General features: G+C 39.6%; 1 protein-coding gene across 3 annotated transcripts in view; it reads left to right on the top strand.

The window, feature by feature from the left end:
* Tmem65 (transmembrane protein 65) overlaps positions 1 to 19,171 on the top strand; it is a 41,395-nt gene extending 22,224 nt beyond the window's left edge. For 2 of the 3 annotated variants that reach the window (XM_006521504.4, NM_175212.4), the window contains 6 exons: positions 4,195 to 4,239; positions 7,031 to 7,098; positions 11,231 to 11,285; positions 12,012 to 12,054; positions 14,225 to 14,330; positions 16,430 to 19,171. In XM_006521504.4, the coding sequence (XP_006521567.1) occupies positions 4,195 to 4,239; positions 7,031 to 7,098; positions 11,231 to 11,285; positions 12,012 to 12,054; positions 14,225 to 14,330; positions 16,430 to 16,531 (419 nt within the window). In that variant the 3' untranslated portion in view covers positions 16,532 to 19,171. The other variant, XM_011245759.3, reaches the window with a different exon arrangement.
* Positions 19,172 to 24,311: the final 5,140 nt, after the last annotated feature.

Here is a 24,311-nt window from a genome sequence, read left to right as displayed (position 1 = left end):
AGCATCTGGGCTAATATCCACTTATCAGTGAGTGTATACCATGTGTGTTCCTTTGTGATTGGGTCACCTCACTCAGGATGATCTTTTCTAGTTTATCTGACTTTTATTAGCAACAGAAGTCACATGTACATATTTTAATTCTGTAAAACAGCTAAGTTATTATATCAAAGTGAGGAAGGGAAATATTGCCTTACCAATAAGGGAAAATATTCTACATGTATTGAGGGACCACAGGTCAAAGATACTGATGTCTGCATGGCATGGCACACCATGCACATGTGTGTGTGTGTGTGTGTGTGTGTGTGTGTGTGTGTGTGTGTTAGGGAGATTGTCTTTGCCTCCTTGAGAGAAAACAGTGCCCCCAAATCTGTCATCGTTCCCTCTGTGTTAACCCCTCCCCTCCCCTGTGGGATGTTGAGCACTGACCCCGGGGCTTGTGTTCTCAGGGAGACTCTTAAGACAAGGCTTGCTTCTTTCTCTGCTTTATCCCAGGAAAGTACCCTATCCACGGCTAACGCAGTGAAAGTTGGGAGAAGGTTTTTAAAGTTCAGCTCTAGTGTTTGTTGTTCTAAAAGCTGTTAGTGACTTTTTTTTCTTCTCCACACAAAATAGTAATGATTGACGTTAGGATTTTGTTTCTCCAGTCTGTTCTTCAGTGTCCCCTGTGAGTGATAAGCCGGACTTTCTATCTGCTACGGCAGCAGAGCTGATTGTCTGTATTCCTGTCATCTCAGGCTTCACAGAGCCTCTTACCTGAACTGTCACACACACAGCCTGCCTTTCTGTGCCTCTAGAGTACAGTGTCACTTGATTTTCTTCCGTAACCTGAGTTTTTATAATATTTTAATGTAAGTCACATGTGAGCTGTGAGTTGTGGGTAAAATCCAGCAGGAGTAGCCTAGGATTGAAGCAAATGTGAGCTCTAAAGTGGAAATATTTGCTTTACAGTGGTTAGGTCATAGGATTTCTTCAGTAGTGCAAGCTCAGATCTAGAATTTACTGTCTTCAGTATGGTATGTATCTTTTGGATCTTATTTTTGTTTTTTTGAGACAGGGTCTCTCTTCGTAGCCATGGATGGCCCCCGAACTCACAGAGATCCACCTGCCTCTACCTCCAGAGTGCCAACACGCCCAGTTTTACTTGTTTGTTATTTGATACAGGGTCTTACTTACTTACTATGTAGCCCTGGCTGGCCTTGAACTCAGGTTCACGGCCTGTGCTCATTGTGCACTGCAAGGCTTAAAGGCGGAGCCACTACACTCCTGGAAGAGCTCTGCCAATGAGAAAGCCTCTTGGATATTCTCCAGTATAGCAAAAATGAAAAGCTAATTAGCTGGAGTTCAGTTCATTAGAATCAGCCTCCAGTTAGTCATTTCCTCTCCCACCAGATGCCTCACTAGACACAGAAGAAAAACAACTAAACAGTTGGCTAAGGATTCGGCGTAAACTTTTTAGAATATAACCAAGGGGTCCTGGAACCTTAGAGGCAAGCAAAGTATGGGTAGACCTTGGATGATTCTCTGCTTTCTCAGGCAGATTGGCACTGTACTGTCTGTCTGTCTGACAGTGATTGACCCAATGCCTAGAGACCTCTGTATGGCTGAGTAACAGATAGATTGGAGGCCTGAACGCCCTGTGCTCGACAATGGAGCCTCGGGCTTGAACTTCCTGTGTGGCCTGGGTTTCTTCTCAAGTTTGTTTGTTTTTTAAATCTATTTGACATCAAATTTCTAATTATTATTAATTTTTAAAAACTTCTATATTTTTCATAATTTTTTATTTCTTTCTTATCTAACTTGCCATTATTTTTACATGAATGGAGTTTAAAGTTTACATGTTTATGTAACAAATTCAAAAGCACCTGGGTTGGAGGAGGGAAAATGTTCTTTTCTGGCTTACTTGTGGTTTGTATGGTGGACGCTCTCAATTTCACCTTTCCTAGATAAACAGAAACTCAGCTTCACAGTGGGGATTTTATTCTGGTACAGTATCTCAGTCATCAGGGAATGAAAATGAGCTATTCCTTAGGTGGCTACAGTATTTTATAGCTATCCTGGTTTTGTGGTTTGTTTTGGTCATGTAGAAAACTGGGATTCTTCATCTTTTGTTACATTTTAAAACTAACTTTTGTTTTATGAGCATGGGTGTTTTGCTTATTGCATGCCTGTGAGCTGTGTCTATGCAGTTCCTGCCGAGTCAGAGGTTGTCAGAACCCGGGGGGGGGGGGGGGGGGGGGGGCTGGAGTTACAGGAGCTGAGAACTGAACCCATCTGGATGAGCCGCAGCCAGTGCTCTGAATCACTGAGCCATCTCTCTAGCACCCTTTATTAATTACATTTTCAGAAATTAGTTTCTTAATATTAAATTATTTTACTATTTATATTACTACAAATTAACTGTGTCCATGAAGGAACCTGGCCTGTAATTTTCCATTTTTCTCCCTCCCTTTGATTTGAAGGATTGAACCAACAACGCTGTACCTGATACACAAGCACCCCAGTTCTGAGCTGCATCTCCAGCCTGTAACTTTATATTGACTTTTATTTGTTAGGCTTTGTTTTCTTTTTCTTTTTCTTTTCCTTTTCCTTTTTTCCCCCCTCCCTTTCTCCCTCTTGCTCTGGCCCTCTCACTCCAGGCCCCACTCACTCCCCCTGTGCCCCTTCCGGCCCATAGGTTTTTTAAAAATGTTTTTGTTGTTGTTACTGTTTGTTTGTTTCTCATTATGGATGGTTGTGAGCCACCATGTGGTTGCTGGGATTTGAACTCCTGACCCCCAGAAAAGCAGTCAGTGCTCTTAACTGCTGAACCATCTCACCAGCCCTAGGCTTTGTTTTTAGTATTATTCTGTTCTCAAATATATAAACCACAGCTATTCATTGCCGTGACTAAATACAAGAAGTTAAAACACACACAAGCAAGAAAGACCAAAAAACAGTCTTTAAGGGGAAGAGTCCTCTTGGCTCCCAGTTTCATGTGGGTCAGTCTGTAGTGGGTTGGCCCCATTGTTTCCCGGTGGTGATGAGGCAGACCATCATGGCAGAAGGACAAGGAGCAAAGCCGCTCAGCCCATGGTGTCTGGGAAACAGACTGGAACCTGTCCAGGTATGTCTTCCAGTTAGGACCCACGGCTCCCTTCCACCACCTCTGAATACTGCCACAGTCCTAATGCTCTCTAAGGATGACTCCACTGATGAAGTCAGAGCCCCAGCGATCCAGATCCAGCCACTTCCCCTAAGCCCCACCCCTGACCCCAGCTGCACAGAGAGCCAAGCTTTCTGTATAGGTGCCTGCTAGGGACAAATCTGTACAGGCTCTTCTCTGAGTTACCTAGTCATCTACTTAAGATGGAGCTATTAACCCTTTTAACTTTCACAGAGGGTGAGATGTTCTAGTTACATTTTGGAATAGTTCTAAGTTTCTACATGACAGACATGGCACGTCTGTTAATCGTTGGAAGAACCTTGTCATGTATTGCCTGTTGCCTTTCAGCGTCCTGATTAAAGATGAGCTGTCTGCCACACAGTATGAATAGCATATTATTATTATTATTTGCTATCTTAGATAAAACACTATGTCTTTTTAGGTTTGTTTGTTTGTTTGTTCTGGTGTGTAGACTACTTATTCTAGTTGTATAGCGTTGAAAATTTTAAAATTCAGTATATTGTTACATGGAATTAATTGGAAGACCTGATACAAGCCAGTAAAACCATTATTGTAATGACATTGCCTTTAAAATGTAATTTCCAAGTGGTTGTGGTGGCACAGGTATTTTGGCAGCAGGAAGATCGTGGATTCAAGGCCAACCTGGACTGTATAACAAGACTCTGTCTCTAACTAAATAAACAAACAAATATAAGCATATTTGGGTGGTTGTTTTTTCTGCTCTCATTGTTAGTTTGTATACTTGTTAAGTCATCCAGAGCTTCCTTATTTTCTAGAATGTGTTTTTACTGTAATTGATGCAAATGGGCTCCTTGCATAACGACACCATGTCCGAGATGAAAGAGAACCCCCATGTGTGACCCACAGCATGTGGCCGAAGCTGTTTAGTTCCTAGTCTTGTTATTTACTCCATACCAGTATTCTTTAAAACGAGTAATCTAAATCTACTAACATAAATTCATCTTTCCATTTTGTAAGTCTGTTTTATACACTTGTAACTAACTCTTGCTCTGTATCCTTTCTTCCTTTAGAAAAATTGGAAGCTCTACCACCCACTCCAGGACAGCTGAGATATGGTAATGGTTCTCTAATTGTTAAATTGATATGCACCTCTCTTTTGGACCTGAAGGAATGATTTCTTATAGGAGCACAACAGTCAGTAAATTAAAGCCTCCTTATAAATAAAGGTTGTCCTATTTTTCATGTAAGAGCACTTTCATATATCACAGTATTATGGGATAACTAATATTTATTCTTACCATCTAGTAATAAAAGTAAATTTATGTTAGAAGTTTTCTTTTCAGAAAAAATATATTATATTTTACTTCCTTGGCAAAGGATGTGTTGGATTTAGTTGGGTGACTGAGGAACTTAATTTGAGATTTGGGCTAACTGTTCTCTGATGAGGCCAGTGCTTCTGGGTAGCTAGCATTGGCAGCAGTACGTACGGAAGTAAGTGCAGTGCATTTGAGGCGGAGGAACCTCATTACTGAGCTGTACTGTTCTTCTCTGATAAGAGTGGATATTGCAGGTTAACATGGGAGTGGTGTAAAACAGTTTAGGGTCTTATTAGAAGACAGTGGAAGAGAATCATTTAAAAGTGTGGAGGTGAATTTGAGTAGGTGGTAATTAAGTAGGTAATTAAATATTAAATGTCATCTGCTAACAGCTGCTTAGCTATAGAGTAGTGTTTGCCAAAGGGAATTGGAGGAACAGTGAATTAACAGGAGATCATTATTCAGTGGAAGGCAAATTCAAACGACTAGGAACAAACTAATGATAGTTCTTTCTTTCTCTCTCTCTTAGGTAGAATAGAATTTATGTTAGAAATTAGTAACTTTCCTCAAACACCAGAACAGTGTAAGATTTTTAAGATCTCTCTTCCCAGGTGATCTTTCCTGATTCTCCCAGCCTAGACTTCTGATTCTGTGCTCACTGTACATGCAGCACTCTATCGTTTTTGTAGGCGATGTTGAAATGAACTGTTTATGTGGCTAGGTTTCTATGTCCAACTCCTTTGCAGTGTGGAAACCGAGTGTTGTGTGTGTCTTTGTATCTCAAGTTCCCAGTGGGGTACCCAGTGCATACTTTTTTTTTTTTTTGAAAAACTTAATTTTTCTCCTTTGAATTAAAAGTAGTTTTTTATTTATTTGACAGATTTATTTAAATATAAAGATAAAAGACCTACTCTATAGTTCAAGCAGCATGCCTTAGTGATACTGACCAGGCGTCTCCCAAGAAACAATCAATGTAATCTTAATTTAATGCCATTAACATCTTATTGAGATGCCATCATGTTATTTGCATAGTAAGTGATCTCAGTTGATTTCCTCGTTATTCTGCCATATTTGTGTTTCAGAGACCACACTTAGATAGTGGTTGACTGTAAAATTTCCAGTGTACTCCTTTGCCTATTAAATGTATATTGTAGTATGAAGTTAGGATTGTGTGTGTGTGGTGGGTGTTTTGGAAGTTGCTTACTATAAAAAGTCAGGATGTTCAATAGGCATCCAGTGGACGCAGGAGAAAAACCAGAGAAGTAAGAAGTCTGGGTCTTGAGTGAATCCCATGCCACGAATGCAGTGGTTGGCTTTTACCATCTTGATAGCTTTCGCAGTGATGATCACAGTGGACTATTCTGTTCTTCGTCATGAACGTTGTTACTGTGACAAGTGGCACTGAAATGACTGGATTTGTCTATTGTATACGATCAATGTAATAATCTATACATGGTGGTGTATATCATTTTGCTGGATGTGACATTTCTTTGAGAGTAGTTGTGGGTAGAAGTGTCTATTTTTTTAAATCCCTGCCTCGTAGCATTTCCGATGGAAGAGCTCACCACAGCAGTATCATGTTTTCATAACTTCTGGATTATACTTTAATTACATCGAATCTGAAGACACTAGCAAATATAACCAACTGGCTTAAGGGAGAACTATTTTTAAATAGATGGTAAAGCTCAAATTCTTGATGTTTATTGAAAAAAGTTGTCAGTTGATCTGCCATTGTCTATGCCATTGCAGTTGTAAAGGTTAGTTAGAATAGTCTCTTCCTGTTCCCAGCTTTCTGTTTCACAGCCTCCTTCAGGTGTCTAAACATGAAATTAGCTTCTTTTTCAGGTTAGTAATCCTTGCTTGCTGTAAGCAATTATTTTGGAGCATCTGCTGTGCCCTAGGTGCTATATAGTGTGCTAAAGGTGCAAATTTCAGAAAATGAGGTGGGATTATAAAATAAAATACGTTTTTGCTACTTTGACGTTTAATATCCAGGTTTTAGGCTGTGTGCCATAGATGACATGGGAAGTGTCTTTGGCAGGAAGAGGCCTTTAAGTCACATTCTGATGCAGAGCAAATACTGATTCTTGCAGTTTCAGTAGCATTTGGGAATCTGAGATGGTAAGGACTGCACAGAGATGTCAGGTGAAGTTGTCTTTTCTTAAAAATTCTTTAAAGAGTTGACGAGGGAGTAAAAATGGTTAAATAACTTCCCTGGAATTTGAATGTAGGCATTTTTAAAAATTATTATTACAAATACAGAGATTAGTAGTTTTGTGATAGTCCTCAGGCACAAGAGAGAAATAGACTGGCATGTGTCAGGTTAAATGGGGGCATCCCGTGTTTACAGACTTACTCTTCCATGAACTGCATGTATGTGCATTGCCCGTGAGAAAACATAAAGGCCGAAAAATTGTTTTTTTGTGTTACATATTTGTATTTTGTTTGCCAGCATAACTCCTGTCAAGTAAACTCACAGCAGCAACAGGATCTATGGTCGTTTTAGCTCTTTAATCACATGGCTTGTTTTGTTCATTCTAAAGTTACCAAGAAGTTAAAATATATTTTTCTGTGTTTTGATGTTTTTCAGTATTCTTCCACAATGCGATACCTTTCGTAGGGTTTGGCTTTTTGGATAACGCAATTATGATTGTTGCAGTAAGTCCTCACCAATTGTATTTTGAGTAAAGAAATTAGTGTGCTCTACATTTTCCTAATAACTTGTATATTATACCTGTCAAGTTAATTAACAGTAAGCAAGCTCAATTTTAAAGCATCATGTATGTTAATCATAAAACTTTTGGCAAGGCATATAGACAAATGTTTATGGTTTATATAATTCTCTTCTAACATTTGTGTGCAGCATATCTGGGGTTCTTAGTTGTGTTAGTATTTGTTATCACATATAGAGGGTATTTGGTTAGTTCCTTGTTGAATTTTCTCATTCTAGACTACCTTAGGTGTTTGGGATGTAGTAAGGCTTGAGTCTCAGCACTTGATCCTGAAATGTGTTAAGATTCACGTTGCAACATCTTCTGCCTTCGTTGTGTTGTGTAGTATTATGAAAAGTTCCCTCTAGCTGTACTTCTAGAATGCTTTATGGATTCAACTATTTTGGATATTAGCAGTAAATAGACTGAAGGCTACCTAAATCCTTGGAAGAGAAGAAAGTATACATTATTTATTTTGTTCTGTGTACCAGTCTGAAGTCCCAAGGAGAGCTTTACTGAGATGCATTTGCAAAACAATGCTTTTCTGAATTAGGAGAATTCCTGAGAATTTATTGTGAGCTTCACAGAGTCTAACTTTAACAATTTTCTATGAACTATTATTGAGGAAACTACCCAGAAAGATGGTGGGAGAGAGAGGGTGGGTGGTGGCGGGAAGGGAGGGGAGATGGAAGAGTGTTTGGTGTTTTAGAATTCACCTGTACTATCAATGAAGATAAATAGATTTAGTTGTAAAATAGAAACTTTAAAATGTAAATTACATAATTGTTTGATAGGCTACAGGCATTGTTTAAAATGTAAAATCAGTTCATTAAAGATGATGTGGTTGCTATAGGGTCTAGCCTTGCATCCAAATTAATGAGGGCCCGGTTTCCAGTGGTCCGCTGTCCAGTTGGTTTAAGAGCAGTACAGGGGTCCCGCAGCATGTCAGCTGTAGTCAGCAGTCACATGACTCTGGCTGTGCACAGCTTGGGGTCATAAGCACCTCTGCAGGGTTTCTTGGTGTCATGCTGTGGCAAGACCAGACTTACAAAGGCTGACACAGGTTAATTGAGTGGGCATAAGATATAATTCTAGAATGGTCATTTTTAGGCTTATTTCCCTAGTATACATATGAGAAGAAAATGGTTCAATGTATATACAAATGTCAGACGAGTACTTAATTATTTAGCGCTGCACTGCTTTTCTCAGGCTACTAACATTGAGTTGTCTAAATTACTGCTGTTAATGCAGAGCATATCTACTTATAATAAAAGCTCCATATTGAATAAAGGGGAGTATGTAGCAGTAGTTTGAAGAGAGACAGGAGAATGGGAGTTAATAGCTTGTTAGATCTCTAATCAGACCCTGTGCAGTATCTTATAAAAAGCTGATGATGAGTGTCTGTGTGCAGATGGAGCTATTCATAGGACTAGACCAAACCCAGCAAAACAGACCAGAGACTTCAGTTCAGTGTTGTTCTTTGTGTTCCTCGTGGCTGTGCCTCATTCCTTGTATATCATAGGACAGTGTTTTTCCAGACCTGAGATTCTTGACTCCAGGTTACCAATAACCTGTTTACATAAAATCCGTCTTCAAGGACACATCCCCAGCCTTTGCTGAAATAAGTATTTTAAATCACTGACTTCAGCACCCGATGAAGAGTAATACTGGTTTTGATAAAGATTCAGTCTCTGTAATGGAAGGCCATTTTCGAGAGGGTGACAAGTTCCAATGAGGTGTTTTCTTAGACTCTAGAGGTGAGCACAGATGAGTAACACAATGGAAGAGTCTCTGAACCAAGTAATCATTGCCGGCTTCTGATGTGCCTTTTCCTTTTGTTTTGTCTTTGCTCTTTACCATGTCTTAAAGCACAGATGGTTTTTCTCATTGTGGAGCAGATGTGAGTGTTTCAGACAGGACGAGTTATGGAGTCTTCTGCCCTGTCATGTTATAAACTAACCCTCCTCCTTCTCTTAGATGTGCCTTCTTGGCTTTGTAGTCAAATTTCTCTATATCAGCTATAATAGACCTTTATTACTGGCTGCTAGTAATGTTCAGCCTTATTATAATTGTATATTACTGGATTGTTTTTTGTAATTTATATTTTAGCCATTTTGGGAATTGATTTGTTTTACAATTCAATTAGGATAGAATTTTTAAGAATAGGTTAATTGTAAGGTAAGAGTAATTATGGTGATAGTTTTAACTTTAATAACTGGTGAGATTTATTTGTAATTCCTATGTCATCTATTAAAATAAAAGTTTTCGGAACACAGAGCAAAATAAAGATAATATTTTATTATAAATAAATTTAGGGAATTGTTCCCCAAGCAATAAAGCATGCAAACACTTCTTGTTTCTTCTCTTTTTTTCCCCCTAAGATTTATTTATTTACTTGATGTATGTGAGCATGCTGGCTGACAAGCTAGAAGAGGCCACTGGACCCAACTACAGATGGTTGTGAGCCTCCCTGAGCTCGCTGCGCCCACTTCTTGTTCCTTACTGTCACTTTGTGTAGGGAGTGATAGGGCCAAGCCTGGAGCCTCGTGCATGCTAGCAGATACTCTGCCCACAGAGCTGCACCGTCAGCTCACACGGATGATGTCTTCACAGGTTCTTCTTGGGTTACTCACCGTGGCTCACCACTGTTAAGGGTGCTGTCACATTTATGATGTACTTGTGCACAGCTCTGTAGTAGTGCTCTACTGTCTTCCCATTTACACGAAAATATGTATCTTTGTTATTTTTCTCTCCGTTTTATTTTCCTCAGAAATCCGCTATTTTAGGTGCCATCAGAAGTTAATTATTTTATGTGTCTAGGAGAGTGGTGTACCGGGCTGTTTGGTCATAATCAGCAAGAATTACATTTTCAAGGGGTAGGACTGAGAGCGGAGGGAGGGGCAGAGAATTGAGGAAGTGTCGCCCAGACTTTTAGCTCTGGACTGCCTGCCTGTTGAGCACTGGGCTCGTGCAGCACATCAGACAGCCTCTTTTTCTTATAGTGGTAGTTGATTTTAAATGTCCAATGCTAGTCTTCTAGGGAGTTAGCGAAAGCTAAGTTTACCTTCATCAAGGATTGGAGCTGAGTTAGAGTAGTCCTAGGACCTCCTCTGTTTGACAGCCGGGAGTCATGCATCCCTGTCACCTCAGGGCCACCTCGGTTAAGTGGGTGGGCAGCGTGAGCTCCTCCCTTTTACCCAAGGGGGATAGAAATGTGGGGACCTCCACTGAGCAGACCCAGTGGGTCCTCATTACTGTCAGTGCTGTTGACAGTGACTGTTGTCCCCATGAAAACACACAGATCCCAGTCACGCTATTTAATGGTTAAGGAACCAAAGGTGTTGAGGAAAATCTATCTAGTGGGGGTTTTCCTAGAAAATCATGTAGTCTTTCAACTCTTTTGATACATTGAGCAAGAGAGCAATATGTTACAGAATTTAGCACCTATGCATCCATCTTTGTGTTCAAAGAGCTTTAAAATGTATTTCTGGGAGATAAAAAAGTAAAATTAAGGGCTGGAGAGATGGCTCAGAGGTTAAGAGCACCGACTGTTCTTCCAAAGGTCCTGAGTTCAATTCCCAGCAACCACATGGTGGCTCACAACCATCTGTAATGGGATCTGATGCCCTCTTCTGGTGTGTCTGAAGACAGGTACAGTGTACTCATCTACACAAAATAAATAAATAAATCTTTAAAAAATAAGAAAAAAAAAGTAAAATTAAGAATTTAGAAATTAGACTATTAATGATGAATTGATTACTACCTGTGTTGCTATTTATTTTTAGAAGGCACAATTTTAATGGATGAAATGTGATTGGTTATTTCGTCATGAATGTATATGTATACATAGAATTAAAATATAGAATATATATAACAAATATATAGAGATATATAAATATAGAACCAACTGAATATATAGGAATAATTAAGTGAATCATCTCATGCTGTGCACATACATGGATATTTTTGGGTGTAATTGTGTGGTAGCAGCATATTGACTACACAGTCTGTTCTTATTAACATGTTGATATTCTTTTATAGCCATCCCAACTTTAATTTTTTTCCCAATCACTTTTCAGGGAACCCAAATTGAATTGTCTATTGGAATTATCTTGGGGATTTCAACAATGGCAGGTATTTACTAATAGCAAATGTTAAATTCTATTGTCTGCATGTTGTTTAAAAATGTCAGTGTTAGATTTAGAAGACAATAATTTATTTTAAATGAATTTGCTCCTCAAGTTGTTTATTTGCTTAGGTATCTTTAATGTTAACCTTCTGGTTCTTAGTTTTCTGTGTATGTTTTTCCCCTGAGAAATTGTAAGTAATTTATGTTACTTAATGGGTAACAGAACTCAACTAAATCATCTATGTTAAGGCATTTTTCTCATAATTCAATATTACCCTAAATCTTTTTACCCTTTGTCACTATTAAATTAATTATTTTCAAGTTGAATAGAAAAAAAAATCTAAAAGAAGTATTTCTCTTCCTTTACTTTCTTGAGTTGGGCTTGCCAACTTGACTTTATCCTTGAGCTTCCAATATTTAAATTTCCTGAAGCAAACGTCACACTAAAGACAAAACCCCGAAATTTCAGTATTGAAATAAGAATAGAAAATGTCTGCTATAATAGGTAAGCACTCTATCAACGGAGGTAGAATATTATAACCTTAGCATTATGCTCCATTCTAAACTCTTGACGCCTAGAGCTATCCCTGAACCACTTCGAACATAGTTGTTACAGCCAAGAAATAGGTTGACTGCAGGAGACCAAGGCTCAGTGCCTCTCACGTGATACAATACTGTGACCTTTGCTGGCTTGCTTTTGATAATTCATTGTGTGTTTTTCACATTTCCAGCTGCTGCTTTGGGAAATCTTGTTTCAGATTTAGCTGGACTGGGGTAGGTTCATTGATGATTCATCTCTGCCGTTGTGTACTTACATGTTCTTGTCTTTACTATTCTCTAATAACGCACCTCTAAAAAGCACAACCGTTTTTTCTTGGGGTTTGAAACTAAAAGTTTAAGTTTAATGTTTCTAAATCAGTAGTACATTGAATATAGTTGTTGGGACAATGTGCCAATAAAACTGAATAGTGGTTCCAAGAATAGATAAAACCATGTCACTATATAAGCAAAATAGAATTTCTATTTATAAAGGATATATTTTGTGGACATCTACAATGGGAACAGAGAATCAAAAGCAAACCTCTGTCATTGTTCCATTTCCTTTTACTTACAAAAATCCCAAAGATAAAGAGATATGACCCAAATTTGAAGATACTGACCTGCAAAAGAAACAATGTCCAAGTCTCTTCCCTGCGCTCCCCCCTTGCTTCTCTCTCATGGTAAGAGAATGGACATGGGGTCTTATGCACCTTAAGAGTGCACCCCACCTCTGAGCCACCCCCCAGCCTGCAGACATATGTTTACTTGGTCATTTCTCTTTCTTTTATATGGTAGGAATGATAACACAAAAGGAGGATGGCTGCCCTGAAAAGCCAGCTTTCTCGCTTTCTTCCAGGTAGCAGATGGCCTGGCTGCTTCCTGGGCTTGTGAAAGCTGAGAAGTTGGCACTCAGTGGTAGGGCAAATGTCTCTCCCCCACCCCTCTGTCATTGACATTGTCTCCTCTTTTGGCTACTCAAGTCGTATATTTTGAGATTTGTATCTAGTAGGAGTCAATTTCAGCTCATAGTCTAAGAAGAGACAGTCTTATAAATGATCTGACCCTTTTTTTTTTCAATATATTTTTTATTAGCTATTTACATTATTTACACTTCAAATGTTGTCCCCTTTCCTGGTTTCCCCTCCAAAAAAACCCCTATCTCCTCTCCCCTCCCCCTGCTCACCAACCCACCCACACCCTCTTCTGGGCCCTGGCAGTCCCCTACACGGGGGCAGAGAGCCTTCATAGGCCTCTCCTCCCATTGATGACCGACTAGGCCATCCTCTGCTACATATGCAGCTGGAGCCATGAGTCCCACCATGTGTACTCTTTGGTTGGTGGTTTAGTCCCAGGGAGCTCTGGGGGTACTGGTTGGTTCATACTCTTGTTCTTCCTATGAGGCTGCAAACCCCTTCAGCTCCTTGGGTTCTTTCTCTAGCCCCTTCATTGGGGACCCTGTGCTCTGTCCAATCTGATCTGACCCTTAACATTAGACATCTGCACTTGAGTTTGAGGCCAAAGCTAATTTTAAGGGGTTTGTTTTGTTTTGTTTTCCTGGGCCATGATAAGAATTTTATATTCCTGGAATTCTTGACATAAATCTTATCTTGATACAGACTCTTTGACATTTCATTTACCATTTCCAAACCTTAGGCTTAATATTGACACTATTCTATAATAGTGTCTATATACCTTTCTGATTCATTAATGGAATAAACGGATAGATTTTAAAGCCACTTAGTTTTAGATTGAGGTCTGAAGACTTTTATGAAGAGCTTCTATGTTTGAGAACTGTTTCTCCTTCAGGTTTTCCTTTCTCTCACAGATGTCACTTTATATGTGTTCCTAGATGTACACTTTTAAGACATCTGAAGCCAGAATGTATCTTATTATTGTCAGTGTGCCTAATTGGCAAGCTCTTTTCTTTCAGATAGTACTTAGAACAAGATTAATGCTGACTTAGAATTGATCACATCTCCTGTTAGTCTAAAAGTTCTGGTCTGTCATTCTTAAGTACATTAGTCTGATAAAAAACTGTTACTTTCTGATCATAGTTATCAAATTAAATCATATGATCAAACACTTTGAGTTTGGAGTGCAACAATTATATGTGTGTATGTATGTGTATGTATGTGTGTGTGTATATATATATATTACCATGATTGTTCTCTTAAAGATAATGATAAAGATTAAATGTTCTTAGTCACTGTGTATTAAATGTGAATTTGAAAGTATTTTAAGCCAGAGTTATATATACATAATAAAATGCAAGTTGTGATTTTTTTGCTGTCTAGAGTGATAAGCACAGGGACAGAGTCTGGTTTCTCTTTGTAGTGATTGGTTTTACTCTGTGCATACACTTGCATGCTTCCTTAAACTCTCTCGTTCTCTTGTTCTCTTAAAGCCTTGCAGGTTATGTTGAGGCCTTGGCGTCCAGGCTAGGCCTCTCAATTCCTGATCTTACACCAAAGCAAGTTGACATGTGGCAAACACGTGTTAGCACACATTTGGTAAGTTGTATGTCTTATAAGCTGCACCTAGTGTCCAGCATGGCAGTTTCAAGACTAGTTGATTTGAGTTTTACCCAGGCCTTGGACATTCTCAGAAAAATAATTCGCTATCCCTTTATCCTTGTATAAGCATGATTGATTTTTGTAAAACATTGTTCAGCTTGGTTAATATGCAGGGCTGGAGCACCCAAAGGTGTTGGAATCCTTTGTTCATTCTGGAAGTGATTCCCATTTCTACTGAAGTTGTTCACTGGTGGTCATTTCTGAGGATGTCTCTACACTGTTAGGGGAGGAAAGGTCAAATAGTAACGGATTGAAATGTCAGTGGTGGCAAGGATCACCCCTGGTCTAGCATTTCTAAGGGGGGCGAGAGGGGACCCTTGGTCACTGTGGGTGATAGTGTAAGACATTTTAACAGAATAGGTGGGTGGTTGGGGTTCTCTTAGCAAATGGTCATATCCTAGGGCAGTCAGGAGCCATATAATGGTCTCTCTGTTGAAATATAAATGAACAAAATATTTATATCAAAATAAGAATTTAAGATTAACTCTCTTAGTATCTGGACAGAACAAAGTTTTCTTGTTATATCTCTGAAACTATAGTCCCTTTAAAAATAGTTACATAGTGAGCTTGGCAGATTTAACTATTAATATAAAGCACAGGCATTACCCCCACAGCAAACAGCAGAATGCCGCAGTAACAGACTGAAAAAGTGTCGTATACAGTATTGTCAAAACGTTGATGTCTATTTTGAAAGTTATTACAGATAGTCTGGTAGATTGCTAACTGGATGCTATCCAAGAGAAAACATTTCCTTCCATGTTGCAGATTATGTAGCTAGCGTAGCTTCTGTAATGTCGGATGGGACTTATTGTCTGTTTTCTTAACCAGAAGCTCCTGGAGGAAAGATCAACTCTATGTGATTAGTCCTTGTCTCGGGCTTAACCGGCACAGAGTTTAGTATACAATAGAACCTCAATAACTTTTTGTATGAAAGAAGAAAAGTTAACTGAGGGGCTGAAGACATGGCTCATACATTAGGAATGTATACTGTCCTAATAGAGGACCCAAGTTCAGTTTCCAGCACTCAGGGCTCACTCACAACTGCCCATAAGTCCACTTCCAGGGTCCAGTGCCCTCTTTTGGTCTTTGTGGGCATCTGTACTCATACACACATATTCACATACAAAGACACATACATGCACACAAATAGTTTAAAAATAATAAAATAGGTATTTTTAAGAAAGGAAACCTAATTGAAAAGCTTAAATTTGATAGCCATCAGGAATGTTAAATTTGGAATCATTTATAGAAGTAAAAATTTAAAACTTTTCACAATGTAGATTTCAAAAGTCTTAGTGTGATATATACACATACATACATGATTAAAATTGGCACTGCACATTTGTAGTTTTGTCAAGTGTGAAAGACTTCATGACCGTAGTCTATGAAGATGCACAAATATTAACATTGAATTTTTAAATCATCAGTAGTAGATCCCTTCAGTGTCATCTCAGTAGTGGAATGTCAGGGGAGGTTCCTTATGCTTAGGAAAGCTTTCAGGAGTCAAGAATCCACTATTCAGTGGAACTTGAAGGTCTTTATATAGAGTGCATGCAGCGCCTTGGAAACAGAAGTATTCGAAAACATGGCACACAGGGCAGAGAAGCAGAGAGAAACAGTTTCTATAATGGTTGGTTGTATCTACATATAACTTAGCATATATGGGATTAAGTCCTGAAGGACAGGATACAAGGGTATTGAGTCCAGATGCACTGAGACTAGCTGGCACATTCTCCTCCTGTGTTTCAGTCTTCTGATATTAAAAACACATAAGATTTAAACAATTTTGTACTTGAATATTTCTTTGATGTCATGTTAATGGGTTTTTTTTCTTCTGTTCCTTTAAATTTTAAAATGACGTGTTCTTGAACATTTGGTAGCTTATTTTAATACGTAGGTTTCTGTAATCAATAGGAATACAGTTGTAGTGGGAATTACATAGTGTATGGCAGTGGGCTGTTGTCATCAGTCTGTAAGCAAGGATACCTCTTTTCGGGACATGTAATTTTAAGAAGTACTCTCTTCTGTTTCCGTAGGGCAAGGCTGTTGGGGTGACGATCGGCTGCATTCTAGGAATGTTCCCGTTGATTTTCTTTGGAGGAAGTGAAGAGGATGAGAAACTGGAAACAACAAATTAATCACCTTAGAACACCTATAAGAAGATGTAAACTAATGTACCTCATCATTAACTATACTGTCCCCACAGTTAGCAGTGAAGACAGTAGCAGTGTATAGATACGGGATCAAATAACTCAGCATGTACTATGGAAACACTAACTTATTGTGGCTTGGTCTTCTTAAGACATCTTTTTAAACTTACTTAGTATCATTTTATGTAAATTGTTGATGCTTTCCATCAATGGCAGTCGACATGTCATCTTTTCCTTCTCTGTGTATCAAGATATTATTTAACTTTCAGTCACTGATACTGTACTGTACTGTACTGTTCTGACTTGGGTTTGCATATTTGTTACATAACATGCACGGGAATACCTATTTATGGTTTTATTTTTATTTTTCCTATGGTTATATCAATGCTGCGGTTTCTCCAAATTATTTAAGATGTTTAATATCAGTTAACATTTTAACTCCCTGTCTGGTGGTATTACTTCTGTGTTAATTCACAGTGAACATTTACAATCATATAAATTCATTCAATTTTTAACCTTTCACATCTATCCAAAATGAAGCAGTGTTTTAAGTATGTCTGATTCACTTTAATTTTGAGCCATGCTGTGTTAAGAGCCAGAGGTTAATCGGATGGAACAATTCTCTGGCCTCCCTTTTACACAAACCATACATGCTAACAAGTGTACTTATCTCTGATTGGCTCTTTACCTTTAATTTCCCAACTTTGAACAATCACACAGTGAATTCTGGTTTGTGAGAGAAAGGCAGTGCTTGGATATGTCCGGTCTCTTAAAATAGGGATTAAGAGAGTAGGGAAAACTAAGAAATTTATAATGACATTTGGAAATTAGGCTAAAATAATTTTTTTTTTATAGAAAATGGAAATTTTCAAGGAGGTTGTGTGGGGTGGATGATAAAGTTCCAGTGCTGCCGGGAAGGTTCAGGAAGCATCAGTTCTATGGCTTTGGAAAGAGTTTCCCCTGATGTGTTGTCATTGTCTCATGGAACGGAAGGAGCCAAAATATCCCATGCTTAATCCTAATCTCATTAGATCTTGCTTTGTGACTTTTTTCTGGATGAATATTTTAGAAACAACATGTATTTTCTAGTTTGCTACCTAGTCTGTAACACAAGGAGAGGTCCTTTCTCCCTTTGGTGGATGGTTTTCTTCTTTCGTGGTGGTTATGCACACAGTTGGTGAAAGCTGTGTGTGTGTGTGTGTGTGTGTGTGTGTGTGTGTGACAGCTGTGTCCTGTGTCTGACCTGAACACCGTCCTGAGAATCCCGAGCTTTAATTGCTGAACTGCCCCCCCCCTTTATCTCATTTGCTCTACATGTTAAAAAGTTATATGTAGCAGAATAATTGGACATGTGGAAGAGAGAAACTGAAGTTAGAATTTAATCCTTGGGGAATTAAAATTATTCATGTTTCCTAAGTAGATGGAAAAGATGAACTTCACGTGACTATGCTTTCTAAATCTTATTTTGGAGTTTTGTTTGCACATAATTACTTTGGGCTCCTTTTAAAGAAAATTTCTTTTCCATAAGAAAGCATGTCATATATTGTTTTCTTTGCACTTTGTCCTGTCCATTTATCATAGAATTTAAGGAAAGATAGCATAAAAGTAAAAAACATCAAATTCTCATATACACAAGTAATATTCTCCTTTGGTCAGGCTAGCATCACATGACTTGAGGTGGCAGACAGATTCATCTTTGCTCACATGTCCCACGACAGCAAGCACAAGGTTCCAGGTGAAAGGCTAGAATGCACATTTTACTTTCTGTGTAGACATGTGAGTGCTCTTTCCTTCCCTTGTGTATCGGTGGCATGTCCTGTCTTTGTTTGTCAGTGCTGTATTGTGGTGCTTAACTCTTCTTTGTATTAAATACCATCTCCAGAAACTTGTCTTGGAGTTTAGAAAGCACTTTGGATTGTTGATTTTTTTTTTCTTTCTCTTGAAAAAGCTCCTCGTCCTTATTACCAGAATTTCTGTTAACAGAATTATGCCAGTTTTGTTGAAAACTTCACTTATGGGAGGTGTAACTTTCACACGAAAGACATGCTAATTTTCAGTCAAAATTTTTGAATCATATTTAATCAATAAAATGCTTTCAATCATTATGATACTTCGTTTTCAAAAGCAGACAAACAAAATTAAAGTCTCGTTCTCTCGAGCTCTGGCTCTGACCTAACATGGTACTTTGCACAGTGTGATTTCTGAAGGTGGCCCCTTTAAGTTAAGGACTCCATACCACCCGTGTTGAGCGTTTTTCACCACAGAGACTCTGATGCCAGCTGAAACTGGACTGCCCTCTTTCTCATAGCAGCTGTTCTCTATCAGCGTTAGAGCTGCAGCGGACGGCATCGTGCGCTGCTGTAGTCCTGTCTGTTCAGAATCCATGGTGTTTGTGTATTATGATTTATGGACTTGTTGATGCATGTAAACTGGGTGCATTCTGTTGCCTCTGTATGTTAAATAGTGACCAATGTTTTTACGAAAGAATTGAACAAAAAAATATCTTTTAAGACGTTTGGAATGTGGTTTTTGATTTTAAAATTTGGTTTTCTTATTAATCTCAGAGGCGCTGGGTTATTCTATGACAGAAGGAAACAGGATCAATGAATAAATGCAGGTTTGTAATGACGCGGCTTCTGTATCTGCCCTCTTAGAGCTCCCACTGATGTGAACCCCATGGAGTGTGAGAGAAGGATGATTCCATGAAACAGCTGCGAACGAGCGCTAGGCCTTCCAGCCCCAGAGGCTGCTCAGGCTGCTCAGTTCACTTCAGGCTTTGTCTCCATGCAGGGCACTGTGAAAGCAGTGGAAGGGTTAAAATTTACACTGCTCCTTGGTCTGATCTCACTCCTCCCCTAACTCCTCCCAGGCTCCTTTCACACCTGACTTTGAGCCCCTACCTCACCCCACCCCACTCACCCTCACCCTCCATCCCACCAAGGCCAAGTTGTGCTGCCAAATAGTCCTGGCTGAGTGGCCTTCCTCTGGAGTGTGGCTGGCTTGTCAGGGCTGCTATACTCTTAGAGAAAACTGACCCTTCCTTTCTCACAAATAACAAAAGACAATACAAGCTTCTGTCTGACACCAAAAGTTTATGTAAGCTGTTTTGAAGCAAATCTGCCTAGTTTTAGAATTCCACATTATTTATGGACATTTTTACTGTGCTGTATTTTGTTTTGAAATAAAGTACCTGGGGATAGAATTATAGTTTTTTCATCCCCACCTCTTTTGAGGTGCTCTTCTGGGAACAATTGCTTAGTCTGCTCCCCCCCCCCCCAAGTTGTGTAGATTTAGAAAGTGAATTCCCATTCTTACCATGAATTATTTGAAAAGATAGGAAATGTGTTTTGGACTCCAGTGGCAGTAACATCATTGCCTCCCTTTTTATTACCATTGCTTTGTTGCTCTGTGCTGCAGTGTTTCACACATCTTACCACGGTGAATCCCAACTGCACTGTTGATGCAGTTGCCTTATTTTATGTTGGGTAAACTGAGGCACAGTGAAGACACAGCATTATCTACCTGTGGGCTTGAATTAGCTGTGTCCATGTATGCTCCTTATGATCTTACTCGATAGGACATCATTCTTACGAACGTTGTGTTATCTGTTGTTTTAATAAAGAAATTCACGTTCTTTTTACAAAGAAACAGTTTTTCAAAAACCAATTCATTTTCTCATCTATAACCTATCAGATCTTGTTGGAAATCTCAAGCTCTGCTTGATAAATTCTGTCAGCCTGGTTACATTCAGTGTGCTAGCAGCTGTTTAAGGAACTAATACCTACTGTTTGTCTGTGAGGTGTTTTCGCTTTTCTCCTTTTCTTGACACAAAGTCTCACTATGCTGGTACCAAACTTAGGGCATTTCTTTCACCTCTGTTTTTGAGCGCTGGAGTTAGAGGCCTGTACCACCAGACTTAGTGTCTCTGTCTTCATGAAGCTTATTCTGTTGGGAACATAGGTGGGGGGAAAAGAACATAGAAATAAATGCATGCTTAAAATGTTAGCATGCACAGTACAGATAGACATCTGTGCAGAGAAGTGTGCTAGATTCTAGGAAATTGATGTTGCCCTAATCTCAGACATATGAAATAATATTTCCCCTTGGTGTGCATTGTGAATGTTTTCCTCTTTATTTCACTTTCTTTTTCTTTTTTTCTTTTGAGTACACTGTAGCTGTCTTCAGACACACACCAGAAGGCAGCAGCGCTTGCACACTGACCTGGAAGTCCCAGCAGCAGCATCACGTTTGTATGCCTCCCGTGCTTGTCTCCTTTTCCTTGTTTTCTTTTCCCGAACCTCAGGACGACAGAAGTAGTTTTTAGGATACATTTTATGTTCCATGCTGTGACTTTAAAAACATGCCAATCAAACATCCTCTCTTTTCTTCTCCATTCCTACTTGAGGGGAGAATAAATACAAGTTAAGTAGTTTATTTCACTAACGTGTTTGACGGTTCTTTCTTCTACATTGACTCAGAGAAGGAGCCCACATTTCAAAAGAAAAAGATTAGCTGGGTTTGAAATGTCAGGTCTGAGGGAGAGGTGTCTGCCCTCTGCTCACTGGCTCCTGGGCTCTGAATGGAAACTGGCCTTTTCTAGGCGCTCAGTGGCTCCTTGTCTGAAGTACTAGAGTGCTGACTGGCTCATCAGGGTGCCCTTTGGATACCTCTGTATCCATCCTAACAGATTGTCTCCTTTCCTGTCTCACATTCTCCGCCACTTCTGACCTTTACACATCTTGCTTCTGGCAGGCTGGTGACTTTACAGGCCGTTCTCTGGGCCAGTTTTTATTACAGGTAATCAAAGGCGGAATGAGACATGCACTCTGTATGTGCATTCTCTATTTGCAAATCGATTTCAAGGGCCGGGCGTGGTGGCGCATGCTTTTAATCATAGCACTTGGGAGGCTCCAGAGTTCAAGGCCAGCATGCGCATCTAGTTTCAAGCCAGCCAGGGATACACAGTGAGACCCTCTTTTTAAGAAAATAAATTCTCTTGGCTTATTCTCTGTGCATGTGTGTTAGAACTAATGACTACAGTAATCTCATTTTCCCCTGATGCTTCACTCCAATGCTGTTTATTTACAGTTTTGAAACTCTCTGCCCGTTCCCCTCCCCTTCCCCCATTTCCTTAGTATTGTGCTATTTCTCCACTTTGGGGCTTAACGGCACGTGTGTTTTCATAAGAGAACAGCTTTGTGGTTATGTCTTAAATTCAGTATCACAAACCAAAGATTTTAAGTGTCTTGTTTTCAAGATGCCTTTATTCTACAAACATTTGACGTTCGCCAAATGGCTTTTATGTAATACTGTGTTAGAGATGCAACTAACATATTATAAAATTAATTTGTTCATTTAGTATAACTACAAACCAACTAAGTGTTTACATACGTGATACATACTTTATGGAAATTATTTTTCAGAAGCTAGTGAGGAGAAAAGAGTTTTACAGTTTTTCCAAATGTCTTTAATGTCTAGGTTACTAGAAGCAGCTGGATTCTCACCCGTTTTGATCTGTTTGCTATTGTTCTGCTTGGAGAAAATAAAACCTCACACAGATCCCTGGTTGCAAAGGGAGGGAATATATATTAGTGGCCTTTTGTTTGACAGTATCTTTGAGTTCAAGCTATAAGCTCATGGCAGTGAGGAACACAGTGTCGGCTTAAGCCCTGCTTGGAACTAGGTTTGTTCCACACTATACTCTGCCCACTGGCTCCTTCACTCCCTCTCTCCCTTCTTTCCCCCAACTTCCACTTCACCCTCTCTCCTTCCCTCTTTCCTCTCCCTTTCCCCTTCTCCTATTTTCCACTCCTATCTAGTTGTGTTTCCCAGGTTGATCTCAAATTCCTAGGCTCCAGGCACCCTGCTCACCCTCTGCAGCTACAGGCACATCATTCCTTTTGCTCTGTCAGTGACCATACCATAGTGGAAAAAGGAATAATGCCTTAATGTATTAGGAAAAATGTTTTGAACACACAAACTACTTTAATACAAACACTGAAACTCTGCAGATCACACCTCCAATTTGAGAACTGTGGTTTGAACCATCCTGATTACATTAGCTCCAGGTACAGATATTGAAATCCCAGGATAACAATACCAGAAACGAGGCAGAAACTTGTGTCCTGTATAATAACATTATCACAGCATGTTGTTCAGACCTGGTAAAGGGGTTACACTTCAGAAAATGGTTAGAGACCTAGAGTCCTGTTGTTTCAAGTATAAATTTTATACTTAAAAGTCAATGCATGGTCTAAAATGGTTGGTTGAGTCCCATCAGTTATATCCACATCCTGCACAGGAAGAAGGAATTAAAAAAAGGTAAATGGCTCAAAGTGACTTAAATCACTATGTGACACGTCTCTCAAATTTCTACCTAGAAGCTTACAGTTGTCTCCATTCTGAGTGACCAAGTCTGTAGCAAGAAATGAGAAGGATGTCTGAGGAGGCAGCTGTCTCTCACAATCTGTCACTTTGGCTACCACATATTCATACCTCACCTGTCCCCTCAGTGTGAAGATACCCATCTGGGAGAAGGCTCAAGTTCCTGAGCAGTGACTGTTGATCAAGAACAGCAGCATCCTGTCCTGTCTTTAAGTGACACTTTGGTATCAGATAACCTATACATGGAAAACACCTGATCCAACACACGTAGCATGTGCCAACCATTTCCATTCAGGCAGAGAAAGAGTTGGGATACAGTGGTCAGTAGTTCTTGCAATGATCATTACCCAGCAAAAATCCATCCTGGCCATCCAGCGGAAAATGTGGCTGAAGACTAGGGCTCACCTATTTGAAGAATTTGACAAAGGGAAGCCTAAGATGAGTGGGCATCCGTGAGCTGAGCTAGCTAGCTTCTGTAGCTGCCTTCAGCCTAGAGGCTGACATTCTACTTGGTGGGCGATTTGGCCTCTGTAGTTTTAAAAGCTCTCTACAAGAGTACAGAACCCAAGAGAGCTTTGGGTTCTCAAACTGTGGCTTTCCCTTGGAAACTCTGGGAAATGGGCCCTGTTTAGGATGGAAAGGAAAAAGCAGAAGGCTTCACAGAAAAGATTAGAACTGAGGAGCCAACAGAAGGAGGGGTCTGAAGGTGATCATCAGAAAATAGGATAAAGAGAAAAACCAAAGGTGCACCGAGGTGTATGCCCCCAAATGTTTCCGCATACACACTGAAGATGCTGGGTCCGAATCCCTGGAACTTGAGAGGCTGCTGTATAACGGGTTTGCATGCGGCATTAAGGATGTGGATAATTCAGTACCCAGTATAGGAAAAAGGGAGTGACTCCCAGCTCTGTTAATATCTTTGAGGATGGAGGAAAGAGGCCATGATCCAAGGAATTTGGACCACCTCCAGAGGCTGAGTCAGTAAGAAAACAGAGAATTTATATCCCCAGCTTCCTGCACGAGCAGGGAAATGGGCTCCCCTCTAGAAACTCCAGAAAGTGACAAAGCCCCTGGCACTTTGATTTTGTCTTTGTGAGACCCAGTGCTGAGAGATTAGCCAGGCCCACAAGACTTCTGACCTACAAGCCATGAGTTAATGCATTTGTGATCTGTGATACTTCATTATGGAAGAAGTAGTACTGATAGAGCACATACTTGAACTCCTTCATTTTCTGTTCTTCCCCCTAGCTAGTTATATTCTGCCAAATAATTCTTTGACACTGCTTGTGCCCCAATTGGTCCCTTGTGTTCTGTATACAGTTTAAGGCCAACTTGCAGATACCAGCCAGCCTGTTGCAGCATAAAACCCAGCAAACCAACAAGA

This window comes from Mus musculus, chromosome 15, assembly GCF_000001635.26.
Source record: "Mus musculus strain C57BL/6J chromosome 15, GRCm38.p6 C57BL/6J".
Classification (NCBI taxonomy): Eukaryota; Metazoa; Chordata; class Mammalia; order Rodentia; family Muridae; genus Mus; species Mus musculus.
The sequence above is the reverse complement of the archived record's forward strand: the minus strand, read 5'-3'. Positions and strand labels throughout refer to the sequence as shown.